The sequence below is a fragment of the Lobosporangium transversale genome (genome assembly GCF_002105155.1).
Source record: "Lobosporangium transversale strain NRRL 3116 chromosome Unknown BCR41scaffold_23, whole genome shotgun sequence".
NCBI classification, from domain to species: Eukaryota; Fungi; Mortierellomycota; class Mortierellomycetes; order Mortierellales; family Mortierellaceae; genus Lobosporangium; species Lobosporangium transversale.
In genome coordinates, this window is record NW_019029001.1 from 261719 (window position 1) to 286238 (window position 24520).

Sequence of the window (24520 nt, forward strand, 5' to 3'; positions counted from 1 at the left end):
AACAAATAAGAAAACGTGATCGCGAACTGATGCAGATGTGCACGCCACCTTTTATGCGTAAAGTCCTTTCCATTTTAATGTAGAAATTCTTTACCACCAATACAACTCAACTACAAAAGTCATATGGGTACATGAACCTTGTATTTGAAGTCGAGTATGTTCTGTCACGTAGTGAGATGCCACCAAATCAATTCAATCACCGTTATTAGATTAAAAATATATGGGATCGTGACTTAATGAAATGGGACCTACATGTAGTCTATAAGTCCGCCCCATTAAAAATCGGGACAGCCCATCTAGATCAAGGATATTGTAAAAAGAGCAAGGAATACATTAGTGCATAGAAGTAAATAAATTAACTAAAAAATATTGTCAAATCAATACTTACAATTTTTTTAAGACGAAGGCCTTTCAGGACCTAGTAATATTTGGTAGTAGACCAAATTGTTACTACCGGCTTGATGTCTCTCCTCCTCCTGGGCGCAACAAAGGCTCTTTTGGTATCGAGTTTGGACCTAGCCTGTCAGTGAGCGTTAGTGCAATGCACATAAGCTAATGACGAGTCTAACGCGTCGTAAGGATTCGTGGCTGTGTGCTAAAATTGCAGTCATAGGCATGACATTACAAAAAATCACAGGCCTTGAATAAATGCGTTTTAAGAATGACCAGACTGCAATGATGGATCCCCTCAAACGCCGCCCATGGCCTCCATGATATGACAAGACTCTAATGATGGCTCCTTCAACCATCGATACAGGTACATGATTAAATTGATTGTACATTTAAAGGTGTAGAGTATTTCTATGCCATGAGTGTTGAAAACATGGCTATTAAGAAATTGAAACTTCATACACATCCTCTTTTTTTTGGTGACGGCGTTATTGATATAATTGTTGGGTTTCTTCTGAATTGCTCATGAGCCAATCCGCCTATGCGTTCCAAAAAAAAAAAAAAAAAAAAAAAAAGGAACACGAGCCCTTCTTTGGGCTTAATCACAGTTTATTCTTTGGATCGTAAAACGGGAAAATTTGCCCATTTAGCTTTCATCAACTCATGGGCGGAACTGATCCAGTTCAGTAAAAATCAATCAGGAAAAATCAGCAAAAACCATATATCAAACTATCTAATCACGATGCACTATGTTCACTATTCACTCGCCTCTACTCCTTTGCGCATCTAACAACTTTTGCCATTTCTTCATTTCTCGTTGATAGTCATGGCGAAGGCTGGATTTGCCATATGTAGATGATTGGAGAAGGGCTGCAAACAACGCTTGAAATAAAAAAATAAAAATAAAAATAAAAAAATAAAAAATAAAAAAAAATAAAAAGAGAAACCTGTTTGTTTCTCTGTTAAAAAGTCTGATGAGTGTGTATGTTTTTTTTAAATATGCTCCTTTTGTTTCGAGCTGCATTGTCGAAATATATATACCCAATTATGGGGACAACATTCTACACACAAACCACACACCGAGAGTAAATTTGTGGTAAATTCATCAGCCCTTCGTTTCGCTCTCTTTCATACACCTACAAATACCCTGCTTCTCTCCCTTTCATGCTGATACAACGACATTTATCTCCCACCCTCTCACATTCTCACAGATTACAATCTCTTGCTCTTTTAAAGTAAACCATGTCTACCCTAACAACTTCAACTTCAATTTATAGCTGCATAAACTAATGTTCGTTGCTTGCACTGTCTTTAATACTGTAATTCAGGGCTCCCATTCGATAATCGAATAGAATTCGAATGCACTGTAAAAAAAAAAAAATTCACCCCTTTTTTATATGCATTCAAATTTCATTCGATTGTCGAATAGGAGCCCTGAATATACTTCCTCTAAATGGGTATAAAAGCCCTCTATTCACACCTTTCAAGAAGAGGTTGCCACCAAGAGGGGTTAATGTACATGAGCTTGCTGCTAAACCTGATTCATCTTTTAAGCTAGATCTGCTTGGCACTTTCCACAGCGATATACACAATCTCATCCTAAGAAAATTCAACCGGCAGAGCTCTTTCACTGCCTATGGCCATGCTATGATTAATACCAATCTAAAGGTCTTTGGCCCACTTGCCACAGTGACGGTACACATTGATGGGCCCCGCTGCAATGAAAAAGCCCGCGCTTATAAAGACCGAGATGCTAAGCGTACAACAACTGGTGCAAAGCTCGATACACTCATAGCCAACATAGAAATTAAGCCCACTGAAGGGAAATGGGAATCTTGGAGCCATATGATTCCCATTAAAAAGAATCTTCGACAGCTCTTCACATTCAGTCATAACGAGAAGAGGGGACTCGCAGCACCATTTGACCGATACAATAACTTCTTAATCTGCCATTGCGGCAATGAAGCTGATGTATGCTTTGCCGTCAAATGTACGCCAACCAGTATCGCTGTATCTGGGGGCTCTGGTCTTTTTACCTATTGTTCTATACAAAGAGTTCTTCGTCTAATCTCTCATCGCCATCACATTTATGTGCATGAGAAGCAAGATGTCCTGGAAACCCTTGGATTTTCAAGTGACATTCCACTCCTGGTCTATGACATTGTATCCGATCACGATTACATCCCAAATATCTCAACTGTTGGTCTTGCTACAAACATGAAGGCTCTTTCAGTAGTCATTGACACTGATGCCGAAAAGTTGGCGGCATTGTATGTTTGTGAGGTCCAGGCCAATAGCGCTCGAACTCCTTTAAAGGGCCAATTTGACAATTTAATCAGTGTTTTTTTTTTTTTTTTTCGCTAAGATTCAAACCCAAGCTTTGCAACAACCAACCGCTAAAGGTTCCCTTATTACCATGACAGAATAGCCGCGGTATCCGCTAGGTACCAAAACAAAAATAATTAATCTCAACCCAGATAAGCTCCTTCGAATGAACATTTTTCAAAGCGTATACAAAGAAACAAAAAACGAAGTTATCTAACCCTTGACATTGCTGTTTCGTAATTAGGCTCTTTATACCTAAATGCGCAAAGCCGGATCGCTATCGACCCGTTTTCCCTACTGTGAAACGGAACTCTCTCCTAAGAAATATGATCTGACTAACTGTAAACAACACGACCGTCTCGTCAGCCCCGATCATCAAAGAAAGCCCAGGAAAAAGGGAAGAGGATGAGGATGAAGATGAGAAGGGGGAGGGAGATAAGGAGGAAAGGAAGAAGAAAAAGAAGAATAAAGGGAAAGCCAAGTACATCAGAAAGACTGATAAATCTAGGAAGGTGGAGGCTTGACTACTGCCAAGGATCGACGGTTGAAGAGAGCCCACCCCACTACTGCATTAACTCTGGGTACGCTTAAGACGTGTATAGTTGCCAAGCTGAACTCCAACTCCGATCCCAATCTCAATCCCGAGTAACTTGCTGCTATAATCCAAGGGCTTATTTAATCCTTTATCAAAATGCTGAATGAGTTACGAATTCGAGCTTTCTGGGCCTGTGCCTTGTGATTGATAATCTGGTTACCATCCACAAGCTGCTCAACCTTCGAATACTCAAACATCTTAAGCAGCCTAGACTTCTTCGAGTGCTCAGCGGGGTCCCCCATCCTCAAGTCATGGCGCAGGCGATGGCGATGGCGGTGGTGATGGAGATTATGACGGGGATAAGGATGATGGTATCTCACTGGGTGTCAACGGTATTGACATTCTTAGATGGCGACGGAGAAGAAGCAGCTGAAGAAGATATATCGAGTATAAATCCGCTGTCTTCAGTGAACTCCAGCCCTCGGCGAGAGATCAGCTGGAAGTCATCTTCTCGACAATGTAGAGGTTAGATATGATACTCATGCACCATGCCCTCCCCTGGAAACACCATTATTATTGGATCCAGGCGAGAGGCGCTCGGTGATAATTGTAAAGTTGGATCCAAAAAAAACCCCCTCCAATGAGCATGAGATCCTCCGGATTCTAGAGCGTATCTACAAATCATCCAAGAGGTTCCGGAGTGAGTTAGATAGGCGGGAGCTTGGAAGAGGGATTACAGTAATTTAAAGCAACATTCCGTCATTCTCAAGACCCACTCTACCACAGTATTTCACTTATACGAGCTCACCGCCAAAATAAGCTCCATCAAGTACTGGAGATAGCTTCGCTGGTAGTGGAGTTGGAGCCAATGACAACAATAGAGAGGCTATATATAGAGTGTTAGTCAATTTCTATAATGATGGATGGTTTGTTCGAAATATCTGGACAGTAGAAAAGCACTGAATGGATGCGTTAATTATGTAGTCAAGGCAATTCTGAAGCTTGCAGGCGGAAGTAATGGAAGAAGAAGAGGCACCAATACGAATGTGGTGATCTGTATTGGGCTTGGATCATTCAAGGCAAATCGAGAGCAAGCATCGAAGCATGAGATATTGACGAAGAAGCTTGTTGGAAAGGTTGAAAAAAATAAAAAATAAAAATCATGATCAATGGACATTTAATTTTTGGGTCTTTAAAATGGAGTATTAAGTATCCACGACCTCACTGCGAATACTTTGATCAGAAGTATGCTTTACAATTTCGACAGTACTTGAATCGGGGTGCTGTTGGTACTGAAAATATTGCAAGGGTCTGTGAGTCGCAGATAATACAGCAAAAATGACCTGCAAAATATATGCCGTAGAGACATCAAGCCGGCAGTAACAATTTGGTCTACTACCAAATATTACTAGGTCCTGAAAGGCCTTCGTCTTAAAAAAATTGTAAGTATTGATTTGACAATATTTTTTAGTTAATTTATTTACTTCTATGCACTAATGTATTCCTTGCTCTTTTTACAATATCCTTGATCTAGATGGGCTGTCCCGATTTTTAATGGGACAAACTATACGGAAGTTATGATAATAAATAAAGAAGAACTGGTGGGCATAGCAGAATGGTATACTAAACCATTTTGGCAAACTCCTCGCGATCAACCTTGTTATCATTGTTCTTGTCAGCAGCCTTGATCATGTCATCGATATCAGAAGAAGTGGGCTTTTCTCCTTGACTGGCCAAGACCTCCTTGAGCTCTTTTGCTGAGATGGACCCATCACCATCACGATCAAAGCTCTGGAAGATGGCACTCACCTCCTGGGCGCTCTTTTGCTTTGGCTGACCCGAGACTGAGTTGGGGTTGTTGAGGCCAAGAGTCATGTAGACTTCCAAGAACTCATTAAAATTGATTTTGCCGTCTTTGTTATTGTCGCCGCGAGAGAAGAACCTTTGAATATCGTACTCCTCAGGATCACGGTTCAAGTTCTTGAGAGACTCAATGAACTCTTTCTCGGTGATGAAGCCATCGCCATCCTTATCGATGGCATTGAATTGCTGTTTGATAAGGACAGTCTCTGATTCGGAATATTTATTGTTGGACTAGATATTAACAAGCCAATCAATGAGGGAATATGTAAACTTGTTAATGGACGTTTTGGACTATTCTTTCATGCTATTGACGATAGAGAGAGAGAGGGAGAAGAGAGAATGAAAATGAAATACTTGCCATGATGTTTTGGTTTGTAAAACGTAGTGATGAGTAAATGAGGTTGAATTAAGGAAAGAAGAGAAGAGATGGGTATTTATTCTTGTCATGCAGTCGTAATCAACTTTGACAGCAAACCAAAAGTCCTCTTGTGTTGTTTTAAGTTCAGACGTTTCGTTGGGTCAGCAATTATACATGTATCGATCTAGTGACTGATTTTGTCATGTCTTGTCTTGTGTAGCACTAAATTTTTGATTACCTGAGCCTTTTTTTTTATAAACATGCAAACAACATGCAATACATGGATCTTTAACATGTTGTGCCTTTCAAGTCAGCTCAGTACTTTCGGTACAGAACTCTAGTTTGAATATGATGGCTTCGCTCACATAGATATGGATAGAAATACGCCATCGCAACGAAGCGAATACGCCAATACATGGATCTCTTACATGGACAAATACACACTCTTCTTTTCTTTTCTTTCTTTCTCTCATCTTCTTTGGAGCATTACTACTATAAAGATCGTTGGAGCTACCTGTGCCTATAAAAAAGTTTATTTGAAGAGGCCACGTGCATACAAAGGAAGAAAAGAGGGTGTTAGGGACGGTAAGGCTAAGATAAACAAGATAAACCATGATGTCTCTCTCATACATCACTGTGGCGATATGATCGTGTGGACAGGACACGGTGACAAACGCCATACCTTAATATACCCATAAATATGGCAAAGAAAGGTATAATTAAATTGACAGTCGAGTGTTTGCTCCTAAAGAACAGCTCGAAGGGATGAACAAAGGCTAGTCATAGACTATGGGTAGCTTGCAAGGATGGTAAAAGGAGAGGGTTGATATCCTGAGTACACAGCTATGACAAAACTTATGAAGAGCTTATTATCAAACGGGAGGAATAGGCTCATGGAGCTTGGCTTGGATTGACCTGGCTTCACTTGAGCAAAAAAAATCCTAGTGATCATGCGGACGAAAATGCCCAATAACTTACTTTCAGATCCTGCTTTTAATTTACATCTTTCCTTCATTGTTGCCTATGACTTGGGCAGTGAGGACCTTATGAAATAGGAATGTTGCTGCATTAGCAGCCATTTATATGGATCTTCATTATTGTTTCCTGTCCTTTTTTTTAAAGAAGATCCTTAATCTTATTAAACACACATCTTCCTTTCGTTCTCGTTACTTATTATGATATTTCAAACATCCTCAACGGAATATGAGGTAAGAGCCTTATCCCTAGAAATCCCATGTACGAGCATGTCTTGGTGCTTGTGAACGGCTTCTTCCTTGCTATACCTTTTCCCTGTTGCCAACACTTGTGGCGCTCACGTCACATGACTTTTCTAGCTTGTCGCACGCCACTTAAAGGGTTGAATCACGTATGTTTCTCACTGACCATTTTGACCATTTCAAACATACAGACTCTAACACCTTACACTTGACTTGTCTACATCTTATCTCTTATCCCAATAGATTAATAGATTATGAATACTCTGATCATTCTCAGTATGATAAGGGAGTTGACTCTAGCAAGAATAGTTCCAAACATGGATGTCCTAGAGCTCATGTGGATACTTGATATACTCTTCTTATTATGGTGCTCGTTACAACACCATCATAATGTCGTCGTTGCCGAAAGAGGCAAGCGTTTGCACACCGCAGTCTCTTGAAGGAAACCCCTACTCATCATACAGTAAGGGTATCTTAGGCCCGCTGACCGTAAACTCCAAGGTGCTTATCGCTATCACCGCTCTACTAATTAGCGCACAATTTTTCTGAAGGCCCCTCCTTAGTTCAATTGGCTACCACTCATTACCATAGTATACGCGACATAACCAAGGGGTTAGAGTCAACAAAGTAGTTTTCAAGTGTATCAGAAGTTCCGGAGTAAGCAGGCAATACATATATGAAATATATTGACTATTCCGGATTATAAAAGTAGAGCAAAGTAGCGGATAGTCTCTACCACTAATATTTATAAGCTGTTCTATCGCTTGACCCACGGTTGGAAGGACGATTCTAGGACAAATATGCCTGTGGCTTGACACATATTACAAATGATAACTCTGGGAAGCAAATAAGTTCATACACAAGCTCATTCTTTCACATTCTGCAGAAATGTCTGCTCCATCAGCGTCCACATCTTCCTCTGCAGATCCGAGGCGATCTGATCACATTGTCGAATACAAACCTGAGGTTAAGCGTATTGAAGATGACGATCCAGATGTACACGGATTCGTTGCTCTTTGTGCTGGTATGTGTCAATGAACACAAATATCTTTTCGAGTGCTGCTAACAAGTCGACAAGCTCATAAGTCCTCTCTTTTCTCTCTTTTATTTTAGCTGTCATTGGCTTGATGATTAGGGCAAGTATTAAGTACTGAATTAAATTGTTTATCCAAAGTTTTAGTCAATTATGAATCGCTAGGACAATCAACCATATATCGCAGCAAGAGCGCGATAGCGACATGACTATTTGCTGATGAAGAACGAAAGAGCGTATAAATCCTTAAAGGAAACACCATTAAAACTTAGCTCCATCCGATGTTATCTAGCACTCCATTTGATCATGCACCATATCATTTCGATCCGTCTTCGAGTATAGTATCTCAGATGTGTGACAGTTCACAGCATATCACGATACAATGAAAGCTAACAATTCTTGATGTCATCTGCAATCATAAAGATCAAATATTACTCCAAAAGAAAGTACCATCGTTAGCTTTTCAGGAATATAAGAAAATGACATGCAGTTAATTAATATATATACTGTAATAACATTTTTATGCATCAACTAGAACCGAACCTGTCTTTGGTTAGGGATGATATTCTCAGTTGAATCATACCTCAATCAACGCGCAAGTGAAGGTGGACTCATGGGTTCACCAACTGCAACCATCTTGTAAGTTTTTTTTATTAAAAAAAAAAAAAAAAAAAAAAAAAGTATAAGCAAGTTTATCAGAAAAAGAAAGAGTCTTTGACCTCATCTAATAAAAAAATGCATATCAATATATATAAAAAAATCCCTCGTGTTTTCATCTTGTAGGTTTTCAGTCTCTTCACTCGTGATGAACTACATGCCAGAAATCCTTGCTGCATACTCTGGCGTGAAAACCTGAAGGAATGATACCAAAAAATTGTTTTTGGCAAAATTGACTGCAAATAAATATTAATAGCTGTTGACTGAACTACCAATATAGTCCGTCCCATTAAAAAACGACATTCCATCTATTGTAAAAAGAAGAAATGTATTAGAACACAGAAATAAATAAATAAATAAGAAAAAAAGTACTATCAAGCCAATACTTACAATTTTTTTAAGACGAAGGCCTTTCTGGACCTAGTCATGTTTGTAGTAGATTGTGTCCTACTGTTGTTGCCGGCTTGTCTCTCCGCCTCCTCCTGGACCCAGCAAAGGTCCTTTCGGTGGTCTTGATCCCTCTACTCCTCCTCCTCCTCCTTCATCTGAAAATTTCCTTTTTGTGGATCTGCTACTACCACCACCACTGCCACCACTACCTCCACCGCCGCCACTACCGCTAGAAGCTTGGCCTTGAGTTCCTCCGTCCGGCGGCATATATTTTGAGGTCGTTTTTGCTCTCTTATCTGCGACTCACAGACCCTTGCGATGTTCTCAGCACCAACAGCATCTCGATCAAAGTATGCTTTACAATTTCGACAGTACTTGGATCGAAAAGGAACATTCTCCAATATACTGTCACAGTGAGGCCGTGGACACTTGGCAGATGTGTAGTATTCATGACAACCTGCAATGGGGTAGTCTAGAGATTTTGCCTGTTCGAGCCAGATTTAATACTCGTTAAAAAAGAGACTCAAAAATTGAATGTCATTGATCAAGGGATTTTTTTTTTACCTTTTCAACAAGCTTCTTCATCAATATCCCATGCTTCGATACTTGTCCTCGGTTTGTCTTGAATGATCCTAGTCCAATACAGATCACCGCATTCGTATTGGCATCTCTTCTTCTTCCATGGCTTCCGCCCGCAAGCTTCAGAATTGCCTTAATCACACAATCAACGCATCCGTTCTGTGCTTTTCTAATATCCCAGCTATTCCGAACAAACCACCCGTCATTATAGAATTCGACAAGCGCCCTATATTTAGTCTCCCTATTGTCGTCACTGGTCCCAGATCCACTGCTACTACTGGCCTCAACTCCACTGCTACTACCGGTCCCTGCTCCACTGCTACTACTGGTCCCAACCCCACTACCAGAGAAACTACCTCCAGTACTTGATGGAGCTTGATTTAGCGGCAAGCTCATATAAGCGAAATACTGTGTTAAAGTAGGCCTTGAGAATGACGGAATATTGCTTTCAAATCTCTGTAATTCCTCTTCTAAGCTTTCGCCTCTCTAGCTCGCCCTGAAACTTCTTGGATGGTTGTAAAGATACGCTCTAGAAATCCGGAGGATCTCACGTTCGTTAGGTTTCCTTGGATCCAACTTTGCAATTGTCATCGAGTACCTCTCGCCTGGATCGATCCCAATGATAATGGTGCTTTCGGGGGGAGGGCATGCTGCCTGGGTGTCATATTTAACTTCTACATTCTCGAGGAGACGGGATCTCTGCTTCCAGTTGATCTCACGCCAAGGACTGGGACTCACCGGGGACAGTAGATTTGTGCTTGATGTACCTTCTTCGACTGCTTCTTCTCCCTCGTCGCCATCTAAGAATGGTTCATCAACTTCCAGCAAGTCAATATCGCTGATACCCAGCAAGATATCGTCATCTTCATTTCCGTCGTCGTCTCCGTCATCACCACCATCACTTGCACCATGGCCTGAAGACGAGGTTCCCTGCTGAGCACTTGAAGAAGCCTGGACTGCTTGAGATCTTTGAGTATCCGAAGGTTGGGCAGCTTGCGAACCTCTACCTCTTTTTTGCTTCGATGTGTCATAGGCAAGAAGTGTTAGGGTAAGGCCGTTTGTAAAGAACGATGTCCGTAGTTTCCTTCTAGGGCCATCATCAGATTGCAGTCCAACGTCCTTGTATCCTTTCAAGGAAAACAGCTCCTGCAACAATATCCCCTTGTGGTTAAGGATCTTGTCCTCTGCAGCCCCCTTGGTACTCATGTTTAGTTCCAACAATTGGACTATTTCCTCTCGAACTGTTGGGTTAGACCGTAATATATCCAGGAGGCAGGCTTCCGTTAGGCAGAGAGACCGAGGCGAGAAAGCAGACGTAGGGAAATCCAGATATTTTTTGGCAGTTGCATTTTGCTCAAAAAAGAATTGGATGGAACTTCTTCCATCGCCTGGAATATCTATGTCAAACTAGACATTATATTGAAGAAATGATTAGGAACATTTCTATAAACATATTATAAGATTATATTTACCTGCACATTCCGATAGTGAGACCTTAGCGCTGCTTGAACAGGGACCATGACCATCCGAGACGACTTGCTGATCACCAAATCGGGATAGATCTGGTTTAAAGGACCAAGCCCTGTCTTTGCATAGAAGTTTTCGTATGCTTTGAGCTGGGACGGCTTGGCTACGTTCCCTTCGCCTTTTTTCTTCACTTCTCTGCTATACCTAGATAATGGACTCATCACTCCGTGATACAACAACGCAGCAAGGCCGTAAATAAAGTCCCTGCTATCAAGAACTTCATCTAGGAGTTGTGGGAGATCAGCTGGATTGGATGGCCCAGTGGTAAGCAGGTTATCGACCCACAAGGCGCAGGCCCAGAAAGCTCAAATCCGTGCCTCATTCAACATTTTAATAAATGATTGAATGAGCCCTTGAATTGTTGCAGCAAGTTGCTCGGGATTGAGATTGGGATCGGAAGTAGAGTCCAGCTTGGCAACTACACATGTCTTTAACGTGCCCAGAGTTAATGCAACAGTGGGGTGAGCCCTCTTCAACCGTCGGTCCTCGGCAGTAGCCTCCTTCACTTTCCTGGTCTTATCAGTCTTTCTGATATACTTGACCTTCCCTTTGTTCTTCTTTTTTTTCTTCTTTTCCTCCTTAACCTCCTCTTCTTTGTCATCCTCTTTTTTTTCCTTTTCCTTTTTTTTGGGGGACTTTCTTTGATGGCTGGAGCTGACGGGACGGTCGTGTTGTTTGCAGTTGGTCAGGTCATATTTCTTAGGGGAAAGTTCCTTTTTCTGGGTAGGGAAAACAGGCCGATAGCGATTCGGCTTTGCGCGTTTAGGGATATAGAATCTAATTAGGCACAACAATGTCAAGGGTTAGATGACTTTTTTTTTTTTTTTTTTTTTGTATATGCTTTGGAAAATGTTCATTTGAAGGAGCTTACCTGGGTTGAGGTTGATTATTTTTATTCTGGTACCTAGCAGATATCGCAGTCCTCATTCTATCATGGTAATGAAGGAATCTTTCAGCGGTTGGTTGCTGTGAAGCCTGGGTTTGGATCCTACCAAAGAAAACATTAATTGAATGGTCAAACTGGCCTTCTGCAGGAGTTCGACGGCTACGGGCATGGACCTCACGAACATATGATACCGTCAACTTTACGGCATCAGTGTCAGTGAGCGCAGAGATAATCTCAGCATTTGTAGCAAGACCAAAGGTTGGGATATTTGGGGTGTAATCGTTATCGGATATAACGCCATAGACCAGGAGTTGACTGTCCCTTGAAAACCCAAGGGCTTGCAGGACCTCTTGTTTCTCATAGAGTGCAAACATGTGATGGCGACGAGGGATTGGACGAAGAACTCTTTTTATAGAAGGATAGATGAGAAGGTCAGAGTCCCCAGACACAGCGATACTGGTTGGTGTACATTTGGCGACAATACACACATCAGCTTCATTTCTACAATGGCAAATCACAAAGCTATTGTATCGACCGAATGGGGCCGCGAGCTCCCTCTTCTCGTTATGACTGAATGTGAAGAGCTGTCGAAGATTCTTTTTAATGGCAATCATATGGCTTCGAGATTCCCATTTGCCTTCATTGGACTTGGTTTCCATGTTGGCTATGAGCGTATCGAGTTTTGTATCCGCTGCTGTACGCTTAGCATCTCGGTCCCTATAGGCGCGCGTTTTTTCTTCGCAGCGAGGCCCATCAATGTGTATCGTCACTGTGGCAAGAGGACCAAAGATCTTTCGAATGATACTAGCCATAGCATGGCCGCAGGCAGTGAAAGAACTCTGCCGGCTGAATCTCCTTAGGATGATATTATGTATATCGCTGTGGAAAGTGCCAAGCAGATCCATCTCAAAAGATGAATGGGGTTCAGCAGCAAGCTCATGTACATCAATCTCCTTTGGTGGCAGGTCTCTCCTTGAAAGGTATGAATAGAGTCCTTTAATACCCATCTAGAGAAAGTATAGTGTAAAACAGTGCAAGCAATGTTGGTTTAAACGGCTAAAGATTGAAGCTGAAGTTGTTAGAGTAGAGATAGTTTACCTTTAAGAAAGCAAAAAGTTATGATCTGTGAGGGGATGAGGATGTAAGAGTACGGGTGAGAGCGCGAAAGCAATGTCGTTGTAAAATGAGAGAGAGAGAGAGGGAAAAGAGAGGGAGGCAGGACGTATTTATAGGTGTATGAAAGAGAACGAAACAAAAGGCTGATGAATATGGAACAACTCGCATTTAAACTAAAAAACAAGATTCTCAGCGACAAGTTTTAACTTTTTGGATTTTGAGTATTGTTTACAGCTCTTCTCCAATCATCTACATTTACCAAATCAAGCCTTCGCCATGACAATCAACAAGAAATAAAAAAAAAAAAAAAACAGACTTCCTTACGTCCCCCTTCGGTATGTGTATCTGTCTGAACACGTCCTAACTGACATCCTCTCGACAATCCTTCCAAGGCTGCAGTGTTTGAATGTGTACAGGGAACAAAAGAAGTCTAGATACAGGCTCTCTTTGTGACATTGAAGGAGATCGCATGTTTCATGGCTATCGAGACAAGGTACCCCTACAGGCACAAGACAAAGGTATAACTCGGTTCAAACTCAAAGGAACGACTTTACCAATGGCCTTGTTCTGAATCCACTTGCCTATGACACAGTCCAGACGAAGAGACAGCAGCAGTCTGACGTAGATGAAGAAGATCTCAGCCAGGAATTGAAACTTTCTCAAGGATTCCTTAACACGGCGTGTTTTAAAGGCAGCCGGTGAAGGCCTGATAGATGAAGACTACGCAAACATAAGCTGGAAGAGGGGCCCCAAACTTCTTGAAAACGTTGGACTCATATTCCATGAGCCAGGGCGATGCTCATTTGCAAATACCACAACTACCGTCTAATGCGATCCTGGTATTGTTAATGCCCTTACGTTTTCTTCGCTAGACCGTCACAACCCTGACCTGCGTCAAACGGTGAAGGTGAGAAGTAGGCTCGTCAACAGCCTGTGTGCCTTATATGCGTTGCACCAATGCTCACTGACAGGTTGAGCCTAAACTCGAGATACCAAAATAGCCTTCTTTGAATCCATGGAGGAAAGACACCAAGCCGGCAACAACAATAGGATATGATCAGTTGCATATTTCACAGTACACGTGTTACATGAAAATTTATAATACAGACATACTAACAGCTCTATGTCCCATGGTGTGGTGCCCGAGACAAACTTGCAGTTTTATTTTGATACAAATTTGGATAAATGCCCCATGGATGTGATGTGTGAACCCACATCCTATTCTCACTTCTGCTCCCTGGTTACTATTCGTCTGTCTAAAATATTTCATGAGCTACTACAAACATGACTAGGTCGGGAAAGGCCTTCGTCTTGAAAAAGTTGTAAGTATTAGCTTGACAGTGCTTTCTTGACTAATCTCTTTATTTCTATGCTTGGTCTAGATGGTGTTTTTTTATGGGGAGGACTATTTAGACAACATATAGACCCCACATATCCTAATCTATAATGAATTGGTTTGGTGATATTGTTGTAAAAAATAGGTATATCTTCGCTTAAGGGACAGAAAGATAGACACAAGCAGGAAAAGGCAGGACAAAGGGTGTCAACAAGGTTAACAAGAGAAAATAGAGTCAAATAACCTTGACTACAAACAGCACCATAGAATGTCAAAAGATGGGAGCTTTATAGGTGAGCTCACAAACTGAGTTACCGGAAGACAAATGCTTGTTGTGAAAAGGGGAAAAAGATAAATGGCAAGATGAACTGCGGATGAAGAATAAGACATGTGGGGAAAACTGAAGACTTTATTAAGAAGGAAGTTTCTTTGGCTTTTATACTCGGTAGTTTCTAGGTGAGGCGGACCCGCCTATGACTACAAAGGCTTTGCGCAAAGATTCCTTTAAGCTGGTTCGACAGATTAGTGGATACAAGATAAACTGAAATTAATTTTAATGACCAGTTGACCAGTCACACCACTTGCAATAACAAGCGAGTCAATTGGCTGCCAATACATTTAAGAGTATTCAAAAAATATAAGGGATTGCGACCAAATGGAACTGGCTATACTAACCTGTACAAGCCATAAAAGGATCGCGTGTGCCTGATTTCCATACTTTCTGATCTTAACATCCACGTGAAATGGAGTGAGAAACGATCACTATTTAATAATAATGATCATTGTCTTTATAATTGCAATACTTGTTTATAAATCTAACTATTTTAGTAAAACGTTATAATTGAGCAAGAATTAACGTAATGTTTATCGTTAAGCTGTAATGTAAGAAAAGCTGTTTCAGCCAAGGAAGCACAGCATCCTTATATTGGGATTGTGAGTCTATTCAAGTAAGGAATGTTTCGCTGGGTGTCATCATATAACAAATGCAATTAAAATAGGCGGTGGCGATCATTGCGTAGAAATTATCCGTTTCTCCCTAGCCCGTTATGTTTCAGCATTTTTCACCGTCCAGCGAGGCGGGTTAACATAATAAAAATTAAGGAGAAAAGAGCCGATTTGTGTAAGGTAATAAGGGTCTAATATCACTCTCTAAGATGCATGTATAAATATAAATGTAATAACATCAGCAATGAGCCTGCCAAGTTACCATAGTCTAGTGGGTTCGAGATTCAGAAACTCCACGAGACCAAAGTTGATGTATATATATATATATAGTATATATAAATGTGTATGTATAAATGTAACGCTACTACATTGTTGACATTTAGCAACAAAAGCACAGATCGCCACAATGTGTATAAGCCAATATAGGCTATTTATTATAACATTTACAAGTCATTCACTCTGTTGATGGTAAGGCATCGATGAGGGACACCCTTTTTTGTTTGTGGCAACAAGGCATATCATGATCGAATAAGAGTTATGGCAATAAACAAACAACCAACAAATGGACATGTCGACTCTCGACTCCCGCCAGCCCTGCCACCTCCTTTTTCTTTCAAAAATCTGTGACGTTAGATTGGTGGACAGATTCTGGCTCTCTGTCCATGCGACGCTTTGGTACGTTATATAATATGATTCTGTTCTCAATAGGAGCCCACATCGCTGAGAAAAAAGACCTGTTTTGTGGCGGTTCATTTTGATGTTTGAGATATTCATTTATAATATAAACATGTATATTACACATATATATATATATATATATAATATTATAGGTATATATATAATATTATAGGTATATATATTTAAAGTAGAGGAATGATATGGTGGCTGATTTTACATGTGGAGGTTCACGACAATACGAGGTAGACCTTAATGTTTATTACTTGTTTTAGATTTACTGAAGTTTATTCCTGTAATCTAACCTAGCCACGCATCTCGGCAGTTGGAAATCCCCCGAAATAAAGACCCTGCTCGGTCTATGCAGGTTCCAGCATGCATGGAGTTGAAGTGAAAGGAACTTCATCTTTTTATTGGTCTCCACAGACCGCGTTGCTGCGGGCTTTTTTTGAAAAAAAAAAAAAAAAAAAAAAAAAAGTACTTGAGTCCCTGATTTATCCCGTAAATCAACTTGGAATAGAATAAGTATACATCAAGGCTTACCATTAGAAGGCTGATTTTGTGGATAATTTTATACGGGATGTTTGAAAAGCAAATTGAATGCAGGCCTTTCTTCGCAGCTGCAACTGCTCCGAAAATCTGTGACTTACCAAAAAAAGATTGTCGCATGAAGGTATATTTGTATACGGCATATGTATAAGGATTGGAGCATAATATGTAAAACGCATGAAAACGAAGAAGTGGGAGGAGTTGTGGAAAGGGATGATGAGGACCTATCTGCGGAATCACGAACCATGCACATTTGTTCAAGAATGCACTAGTCTATAGTACTTCATAATAGGGGAGGGACAGATGGATGCGCGTGTGAAATGGACTGTAATAGAGGACCCTGATAAATATACAAATACACATATATATATATAATATATTATAAATGTTTGTTTAAATGTGTGATGCATGGTTGCTCTTTACATTGTGTAAATCATTGAGTGTCTTGAGTCCACACGCCTTTCATTAATTCCCTCATTCTCTGTTTGTGTCTCCTATCTCGTCATAGACTGCAGCCCATCGACAACAAAGAGGTGAGATACAAATTAAACAGTAGTCTATCCCTTTTCTTCTCTTGGGGCTTCTCTCATGCAGTCGTAATCAGCGGCAGTTGAAAAACAGCAATCTTCATGTAGGGACCAGACTACAAATGTATGGTCCGGTTCAGTAGGTTACAACCTATATATTTTTACACAAAGAGATGAATAAATTAATTTTGGTGGCTGACAACAAGTAAATTAATTGGCTACCAATACATCCGAAATAATCGGCTAGATTTGCCGGGTTATTATATATCTTATGAACCAGTACATAATCTCTATATATATATATATATATATACATGTATATGTTTATTATACATATATGGAATAAAGATTTTATAATTTGTACGTTGAACAGGCTTGTCCTTTGTTCTTTTGTGTGTTCTCAAATGTGATGATTTTGTATTAGATGTCTCTGATTATATATTATACGTATATAAATTTGCAAGCTTTGATGTTACGGCTAACAAAGAGCCGATCATCTTGTGCTAACCTGTGCATGCTCATGCGCGTGCGTGCGTGAGTGTGATCGCAAAGACAACAAAATGAGTGGCATGGAGAGCATAAGATGCGAGACTAAGCTTTTATTTTTTGCTTGCTAAAAAAGGTTTGGCTGCTTCATGCAATGCAAGAGCCCCTTGTTTTTTTGCTCCTTCTTTTTTCCAGTTAAGAGGAGAGAGCAAAAAAAAAATTGAGCGAGGGAGATGTCATCGAACCAAAAGGACACAAAACAATCCATTGAATTAGACAAATATATTATATATATACAAACGAGTTGTTCTTTCTCCTTTTTTTTCATTCAATTCCATGTGTGCGTGCGTGCACTGTATTCATCTCAACTCAGCTCAGCTCAGACAGCAACTCTTACTTTGAATATATTATATTATATATATATATATATACACATTTATATCTATTCAATTGTATTTAAATGTATTTTTAAATTATTGCGCGGCTTGTTGACCTGTTGGTTTCTATCAGTCCTACACCTCCTTGGTTCCTTTCTCCACCCAGCCAGTCTACCACCAGAAAGTAAAAAAGACATATCAAGATATATATTATATCACTTAACTCCGCGCTAGACCATTAGGTACAGATATATATTATATATATACAATACTGACTATAGGCTTAAAGATTAAACTTAATAAATATATACCCGCTAAAATAGGTAATCTGTTTAAATCATATTATAAATATGAACATATATGTCTAGCTTGCGTGTATTGTATTATAGTCTAGTTTAACAGCTGTCTATTTATTATATATATATGTATATAGTATATATATATATTAATTTATTATTGATATTGTCTCTATTTATTATAATTTATTATATAGATACTTTTCTCTATTCAGTTTCCATGTCCACTGTATATATATATTTGTAAATATATATATACAAGTATACCAAAGATACCAAAGTGTACACAAGATTTATATCCGCTTTGTTCCCCTTGTCTACATTTCCATTTGTGTGTCCAATGTCCTGTTTCCCATAGTCCTCAGTCCGTCCGTCCTCATCCAATCTCCGACTCACACGCTATTTTATCCTACTTTGTCTTGTCATGCTTGTTTGTTTTGCGTCTATTTGTTTATTTTTTGTTGTCTGTCTTTCTTCGTTCGTTCCTTTCTGTTTCTAGTCCCTTCCTTCCGGCTGACCGTTGTATCATTTTGCATTACATATTCTAATCCATACAAAACAAGCTCAATTATAAAGTATGTGAGCAATATCCGACTCAATACTCTCTTTCAATGGATCTAATTCATTCCAATTCAATATTAGTCTACATTTTCAATCCTATATAAACCTGACCATACTTCTTTGTTTCCCTCTTTTTTTTTTTATACCTGCCGTTCTTGATCTTTTTATCCTTCCATTTCCGTCATTTGTTTTTCCTGTCAACAGCGTCCCGCTTGTCTGCCTCTCAGCGGGAAGAAATTTCAACTCCTTTATTTCCTTCCACCCTTTATTTCCCTGATTCACGTGATAATAATCAATCTATACATCTTTCGCACGCGTACTATGACCATGTCTCCCACACTTACTATGTCCTCATCCTATTCATTATCACACCCTTCACAACTTACCAAGACCCATGCAACTCACACAGTCTTTCATAGCAGGACAAACAGCGAATCTTTCTTGTTCACACCTCCTCTCTCTCCTACTGAACAACAGCTCTTGGAGTTTCTAATCCCTGACATCGAACCATCAGAGTTGGCCGCCTATCTTTCGGCACCCACCACACCCGTCCTTTCTGACGTGTCATGTTTGATTGGACAGAGCCCTGTACTTGCCGAGGAGCATCCTATGTCCAGTGCTTATGTCAACAACCTTGAGACTGTTTATCCTAGTCCTGTTTGTGCAGCTGCCGCAGCCACGGTTGTTGCTCTAGATCGCTTAGATGGTGGAGATGTGTATCCCATGCTCTCCACCTCGCCTACAAGCCTTCAGATGGACTCGATGCTTCATGCCAAGAAGAAGCGATGTTCTACCTATGCCTTCCTTGGTTCGGAGGATGAAGAAAATTGTGATGGATCTTCGGATTTTTCAAGTTCTCCCGTTTATGTGATGTCTAGCCGTAATTCCCGTAAACGTCTGATGCTCGAGCAAGCTTTCGTCAGTCCAGATGATGAAGAGAGCTGCTACGCCCAAATTTTCCAAGGGACTTCCTCAAATGACTCGACATCTGATCTCTCAACTACTCTTGCATTTGATCTCGTCTTGGTTTAAAGGACCCCTATTTTCATTTTTATTTTTATTTTTTCTTTTGTTACTTTTTTATTATTGTACAATTCGCGCGTTTTTTTAGCATCATCTGGCATTTTTTTTTTTTTCTTTTTTGTAAAATGATTGCTGTACAGTAGATATTTATCAATTTTGCTCTTTCTTTTTTATTGTTTTCTTGTAAGCTGTACATTGTAACATCGCTCGCTTTCATTTTTCACATTGTAGCAGTAGTAGTCTCGATAACAGAGTAGCAATCCAGACGCATTGTAACCATACTTTATTATTAAAAATATATTAAAAGAGGAGGAGAGCTTTCTCTTCCTCAGCTTTTTGGCATACTCAATGGCACTGAAAGCCACCATATAATAGATTATTTTACATTGCATGCATTGATATGGAGTGTTTCTTGGATATACAGTCTTGTTTCCTGAGGAAGATCAACTAGTTTTGCCAATAGAATGGTTTAATTGTCAGTACCATGGCTTCATCAATATAAGAAAGCAAATCATTTTTTCTTTACCTTGACAGCAAGATTTGACTGCAGCCAACAGAGGCGCCAGCTTTTGTATGCTAGTATCCTTTTTTCTTCGTGATACACTCTCTACTTCGGAAAACGAAATAGTAGGAGCTACATCCAAGTAATATACAATCTCGATGGCGCGTCTTTGAAGCTTAGGAGGCAAGTTCACAAAAGGTCCCATCACTGTCCGCTTTTCGTCTTTGTTGTCTTTTCCTGCCACTGTGACACAGAAGAAGAGGGTCATATAGCTCTGGAAAGTCTTTAAAAATTCAACACGCTCCTTTTCATGTGTTGTTTCTGTATGACAATCGCCTGCAATCATCACCACCCATGCTAACAAGTCTAAGATAATTTGAGTTGTCTCAATCCTCTCGATTCCAAGATCCCACAACAGTTTAGGCAATTTGAGTAGACTAGCCGTAAGGAGCCGGGACATCCTTTCCACTGACTCCTTTTGTTCTCGTCGATATTTCTTGGACACTCCTGCTAGATCCCTTTGTACTGTTCCAGCACACGCTCCAGGAATCAAGACGCTGAAAGAGCCAGTATAGTGAGGATGTGATTGAATCTTTAAAGGTATATACGACATTGCCGTTAATACCATAAGCACTATGTTTTTGTCATTGTTGATTCTAATGAATTTGGGATATTTAAACCCATCTTTGTGGTTGCATACCTTGATAACTAGAGCAAGAAACTGGAGTAATATTTTCTTGGACCCACTTTGAACATGAGCATTGTCAAAGAAATTCATTAGCCCTTCAAAAACCCATTCCCTTCTTCGAGGTTCCAGACAGTTCAGCAAAGTCCACAGTGTTGGTAAAAGTGAAACTAAATCTTGTGCTTTAAAATCAGTTGACAAGCTGCTCATTCGCGACGGTTTTCCAGTATTAGTATTGATGAGACAATCTTTATCCTCAGCTTCGGGATGAACCCATCCTAGTGCGTCAAGAACGAATTGAACGACTTGATCTGCCCATTTAGGGGCTTCGGTCTGTACAACGACCGTATCATCACCGTTACGACCCTCCGACACCAAAACATCCTCGTCACTATCATAGTCTGATGACGAAGAAAAGAAAGGTTCATCTGCTACCGTTACTGCCTGGCGTTTCTTGACCTCTTTATTGGAGGGCTGACATGAAGTCTTGACAACTTGTCTTTTCTTTATCTCCGATTTGTAGCTTGGCTTCTGCACACTGCTCCTCTGTTGCTGCCGTGTTCTTCCAACACCCGGAGCCAGTAAAAAAAGCGAAGTCAGTTCACAATAGATTGTATTCATCTCTTGCAGTGTTGCAGTCACCTATATAGCCAAGAATAGCCAAGGACGACCATAGAGACAATGAAAACTAAGATAAGTAAAATATCCTTTCAGGCTAGTAGGGCTCAAAAAAATGAGGAGACAATCTCCACTTGAATGTTCTTTGACAAAGGATGTGTTACAGGAGACATACCTTAGGGTTCATCATGGCTAGAGTATCCTTGCCGAATGGAAAATAAATTGAAACATGTCGAAGCAAGCTCTGGAGATACTCCTCTAACCATATTTGTTCTTCTCTTTCCATGCTTGCTTCGAGTTCAGAATCTGCATTCATTTTTTTAGGACGCGCAAGAGCTGCCCTCCAGAGAATCCCCCAAATCTTGAGAACTAGGTGAGTGATTGCCAAGGTATGGTTGGCATGGATGCTTGTTGAAGAAGCAAAAACGGCAGGTGCATTGTCCAGCCATAAGGAGAGAAGCAATGGGTGTAGAGTTGAAATCAATGGTCTAACTTGCGCAAGCCTGCCTTGGATGCCTCCTAGAATGTTCTCACCGCCTTCTCCACCTCCATTTGTACTGATGTTAGCTTCTGTCACTGTTGCAGCAGATCCTCTTCCCCCCTGTTGCGGAAAAATCCTGATTTGAATATTAGCTGCCTCTCTGAAGTCGCTAATCGGGTCTTTAATCCCTCCAAATATTGTTCTCGTCATGGGCGAGCATGAGGTAATTGGATGAATTGGGAACGTGGAGAGAATACCGTGATGTGTTTGAGCACGGCTGAAAGATATAAAAGGTGAAGAATTAAACATGAGATACTCATCTTGGACATTCCTTTCAGAATGAGTCGATTGGTCGCTATCAATAGATTCGTTGTCTGTGCCCATTTCTCCCTCCTGACTGCTCGCTTCACTACCATCCCCAATATTATCAGAAGCGCTACCTACGGTACCCTTATACATTGATCTTGCAGAGGAGCGCTCGCTAACGTTCTGCTCCTGTAATTTTCGCCTCTTGATTCCCCTTGAATCCCTCAAGCTATCATGCCTATCCCACTGGGTTCTAATAGCGTTGAAAGATTTGCGAGCATATGGCGTCCCTAGGAAGTTTCTCAGAAACCAATATGGATCTTTCTCACACCCTTCGCCTCCAAGCCCTTCCTGTAAGAATCCAACCAAGCTCTGCAAGACATCACATTTGGCCTTTAGTGACCCTGGCGCATTCTTCCCTGTACTAGCCCTTGACACAAGCCTAGATGCAGAGAGTGATGATCCCAATCCACCTAACGTCGCATTCGTGAGTGAGGTATTAAAAGACATGGTACTTGAGAGCTTGGATACGTTCGTAGCATTTGAGTCTGAGGTCAAAAGCGACACGTAATTGGGGATAATCTATGAAGGATAAAAAATATTAATATATTGTTATTCACATGCTTTCTTACAGCCGAGCACCCACTAATAGCTCTTTCTTCAATAAGCCTCACGGTATACATACTTTATCCCAGAATCCATCAACAACAATCTGACCTCCTGCTGCCACCCACAGATCCATAAACTTTAGAGCGTCCTCACGAATATCCTCCAGAATGTGTGTCATGGCGGAGCAAGTGTAAACAACTAGAAGCGGCAGAAAGGGGTGAACATCTCGAGGATGAAGCATTGGAATGAACTCTGATAGGAAATTCTGCAATGTCTTGCGAACTATACTGGACTGATCAAATGAGAAAGAAATGATGGCCATATTAAACATCACGATCGTCTATGGATATACATAAAGGGCTATCTTGAGATAATCAACAGGTAGAACGAGCATACATCATCGATTAAAAGTCGGACTATTGCGTTGACAAGTACACCAAGGTGAAGGGACAGAAGATGAGGATGATGATCAAAGAGATCACGCAGGCCCAAGATAGCATCTTTACGATTGCCTGGACTGTAGTGCTTCAGTTGTGTAATTAGTTCCGCAAACGTGGCATTGCGCGAATTTGTGAGTAGAGTGGTCTTGTCATGCGTAATAGATTGACTAGGGAGCGAGATTGCTATAAAAAAAGGGGGATAAGAATGACAGTTGTGAGCTCCTTTGGGGAGGGGGAATTGTACAAGTTATAGTCTTTGGAGTGATTTTTACCTTTTGCTTTAAAGGATGTATCCGTAAAGTTGTCCGCAACAGCCTTTTTCTTTCCTACTTTCAGTTTAGTTTTCTAATAACATGTATAGAATTCATCGATGCAATCGATGCAATGATGATCATAGTCAAGGTTAGAAAGTGATAAGAAACTCTTATGAACCTCCAGTCAATAATTTACACTCATGTGCTTTAACTCGCACCTTAAAGTCAGCATCTTTTTGCTTTTTTTTCTTATTGCTTGACTTTGGCATGACAGATGCAATAGGACGTTGAGGAGGAGGATTAGAACAGGACAAAAATGAAGAATGAAAGAACCAAAGAACATGGTTCTCTTTTTTTTTTTTTTTTACTTTTATTTATTTAAGCGGCTTAGTTTCTGAGATCAGATCAATCTTTCTCTTTTAACTCCTGTTGCCATCTCATGTGCTCTTAACAAAGACGATGTCAATGTTGGTCTTCTTCGTTCGACCATCGTTGCCTTCACCTGTCGATTGCGAATCCCACCCATCTATTGGAACCATTTTATTTTCTCTCACTTTCAATTGTATTTTCTCTTGAGTATGCCACCGATCTTACTTTCTGTCTCTTACATCCTGGACCTTTCTATTACCTGTTTTTTTTTTTTTTATCTCTTCGTCTAATCTGGAGCGATTTGGCTCTGGATTCTCTTTGAAAACTCAATTTATAAAGATTTTCTCCAAAACGAGCAATGAAATGCCCTCTATTAATCGAAGTCGATTCTTGAACCATCCGCATAATTAGCACTGTTAAAAAATCCGAAATATTTAAGCCCTAATATCACACCAACCAGCTTGGTTCCTCGGAATAAAATGCAATGTATTACACAATTATACATGAAGAACGAATTTATAAAATTTGAAGCCACCAGGCCCAGTTTCTGAAGTCTGGGGCAGGTTCCCTCATGGTCTCTTTTTTTGATTTCACTTATGAGTTGC

At 40.3% G+C, this 24520-nt stretch overlaps 7 protein-coding genes across 7 annotated transcripts; 3 read left to right on the forward strand and 4 right to left on the reverse strand.

Annotated features, from left to right (window-relative positions):
- Positions 1-2037: 2037 nt before the first annotated feature.
- BCR41DRAFT_397185 (hypothetical protein) lies at positions 2038-4685 on the forward strand (the record flags this gene model as incomplete). Its single annotated transcript, XM_022028873.1, has 8 exons — positions 2038-2660; positions 2756-2792; positions 3224-3360; positions 3560-3642; positions 3774-3950; positions 4235-4386; positions 4494-4563; positions 4663-4685. The coding sequence occupies 8 exons, from the start codon at positions 2038-2040 to the stop codon at positions 4683-4685; spliced, it is 1302 nt and encodes a 433-aa protein (XP_021880456.1).
- A 16-nt stretch (positions 4686-4701) lies between these two features.
- Positions 4702-5597, reverse strand: BCR41DRAFT_337686 (calmodulin). Its single transcript, XM_022022083.1, has 2 exons — positions 5472-5597; positions 4702-5344 (listed from the first exon to the last, which is right to left on the reverse strand). Exons 1-2 carry the CDS (start codon positions 5472-5474, stop codon positions 4874-4876), a joined length of 474 nt encoding a protein of 157 aa, XP_021880457.1. The 5' UTR covers positions 5475-5597; the 3' UTR covers positions 4702-4873.
- A 1979-nt stretch (positions 5598-7576) lies between these two features.
- On the forward strand, positions 7577-8577 carry BCR41DRAFT_371508 (hypothetical protein; the record flags this gene model as incomplete). The annotated part of the gene is made up of 4 exons (XM_022026611.1): positions 7577-7712; positions 8014-8057; positions 8257-8360; positions 8505-8577. The coding sequence occupies 4 exons, from the start codon at positions 7577-7579 to the stop codon at positions 8575-8577; spliced, it is 357 nt and encodes a 118-aa protein (XP_021880458.1).
- A 3123-nt stretch (positions 8578-11700) lies between these two features.
- BCR41DRAFT_355547 (hypothetical protein) lies at positions 11701-13152 on the reverse strand. The gene is given in 2 exon segments (XM_022024506.1): positions 11701-13041; positions 13052-13152. 1 exon segment carries the CDS (start codon positions 12765-12767, stop codon positions 11742-11744), a length of 1026 nt encoding a protein of 341 aa, XP_021880459.1. The 5' UTR covers positions 12768-13041; positions 13052-13152; the 3' UTR covers positions 11701-11741.
- Positions 13153-14091: 939 nt separating this feature from the next.
- On the reverse strand, positions 14092-14687 carry BCR41DRAFT_355552 (hypothetical protein). The gene is made up of 3 exons (XM_022024507.1): positions 14520-14687; positions 14393-14497; positions 14092-14281 (listed from the first exon to the last, which is right to left on the reverse strand). Exons 1-3 carry the CDS (start codon positions 14600-14602, stop codon positions 14206-14208), a joined length of 264 nt encoding a protein of 87 aa, XP_021880460.1. The 5' UTR covers positions 14603-14687; the 3' UTR covers positions 14092-14205.
- Positions 14688-18763: 4076 nt separating this feature from the next.
- Positions 18764-19767, forward strand: BCR41DRAFT_355554 (hypothetical protein). Its single transcript, XM_022024508.1, has one exon. It carries the CDS (start codon positions 18950-18952, stop codon positions 19658-19660), a length of 711 nt encoding a protein of 236 aa, XP_021880461.1. The 5' UTR covers positions 18764-18949; the 3' UTR covers positions 19661-19767.
- A 390-nt stretch (positions 19768-20157) lies between these two features.
- BCR41DRAFT_94567 (hypothetical protein) lies at positions 20158-23874 on the reverse strand. Its single transcript, XM_022031091.1, has 7 exons — positions 23765-23874; positions 23565-23637; positions 23249-23475; positions 22929-23144; positions 21632-22825; positions 20854-21480; positions 20158-20710 (listed from the first exon to the last, which is right to left on the reverse strand). Exons 1-7 carry the CDS (start codon positions 23813-23815, stop codon positions 20591-20593), a joined length of 2508 nt encoding a protein of 835 aa, XP_021880462.1. The 5' UTR covers positions 23816-23874; the 3' UTR covers positions 20158-20590.
- Between the last annotated feature and the right edge of the window lie 646 nt (positions 23875-24520).

Excerpts from the sequence above, each read along its gene's own strand:
- BCR41DRAFT_355547 (XM_022024506.1), bottom strand. The coding sequence starts at position 12,767 with ATGGGTATTAAAGGACTCTATTCATACCTTTCAAGGAGAGACCTGCCA.
- BCR41DRAFT_355552 (XM_022024507.1), bottom strand. The coding sequence starts at position 14,602 with ATGTCTTATTCTTCATCCGCAGTTCATCTTGCCATTTATCTTTTTCCC. Across the intron at positions 14,282-14,392 it reads TGTCCTGCCTTTTCCTGCTT|TCCTCCCCATAAAAAAACAC; the intron begins GTGTCTATCTTT and ends TTGTCTAAATAG.
- BCR41DRAFT_355554 (XM_022024508.1), top strand. The coding sequence starts at position 18,950 with ATGACCATGTCTCCCACACTTACTATGTCCTCATCCTATTCATTATCA.
- BCR41DRAFT_94567 (XM_022031091.1), bottom strand. The coding sequence starts at position 23,815 with ATGCCAAAGTCAAGCAATAAGAAAAAAAAGCAAAAAGATGCTGACTTT. Across the intron at positions 23,145-23,248 it reads TCCGACTTTTAATCGATGAT|TCCAGTATAGTTCGCAAGAC; the intron begins GTATGCTCGTTC and ends TCATTTGATCAG. Across the intron at positions 22,826-22,928 it reads TTGATGGATTCTGGGATAAA|ATTATCCCCAATTACGTGTC; the intron begins GTATGTATACCG and ends TATCCTTCATAG.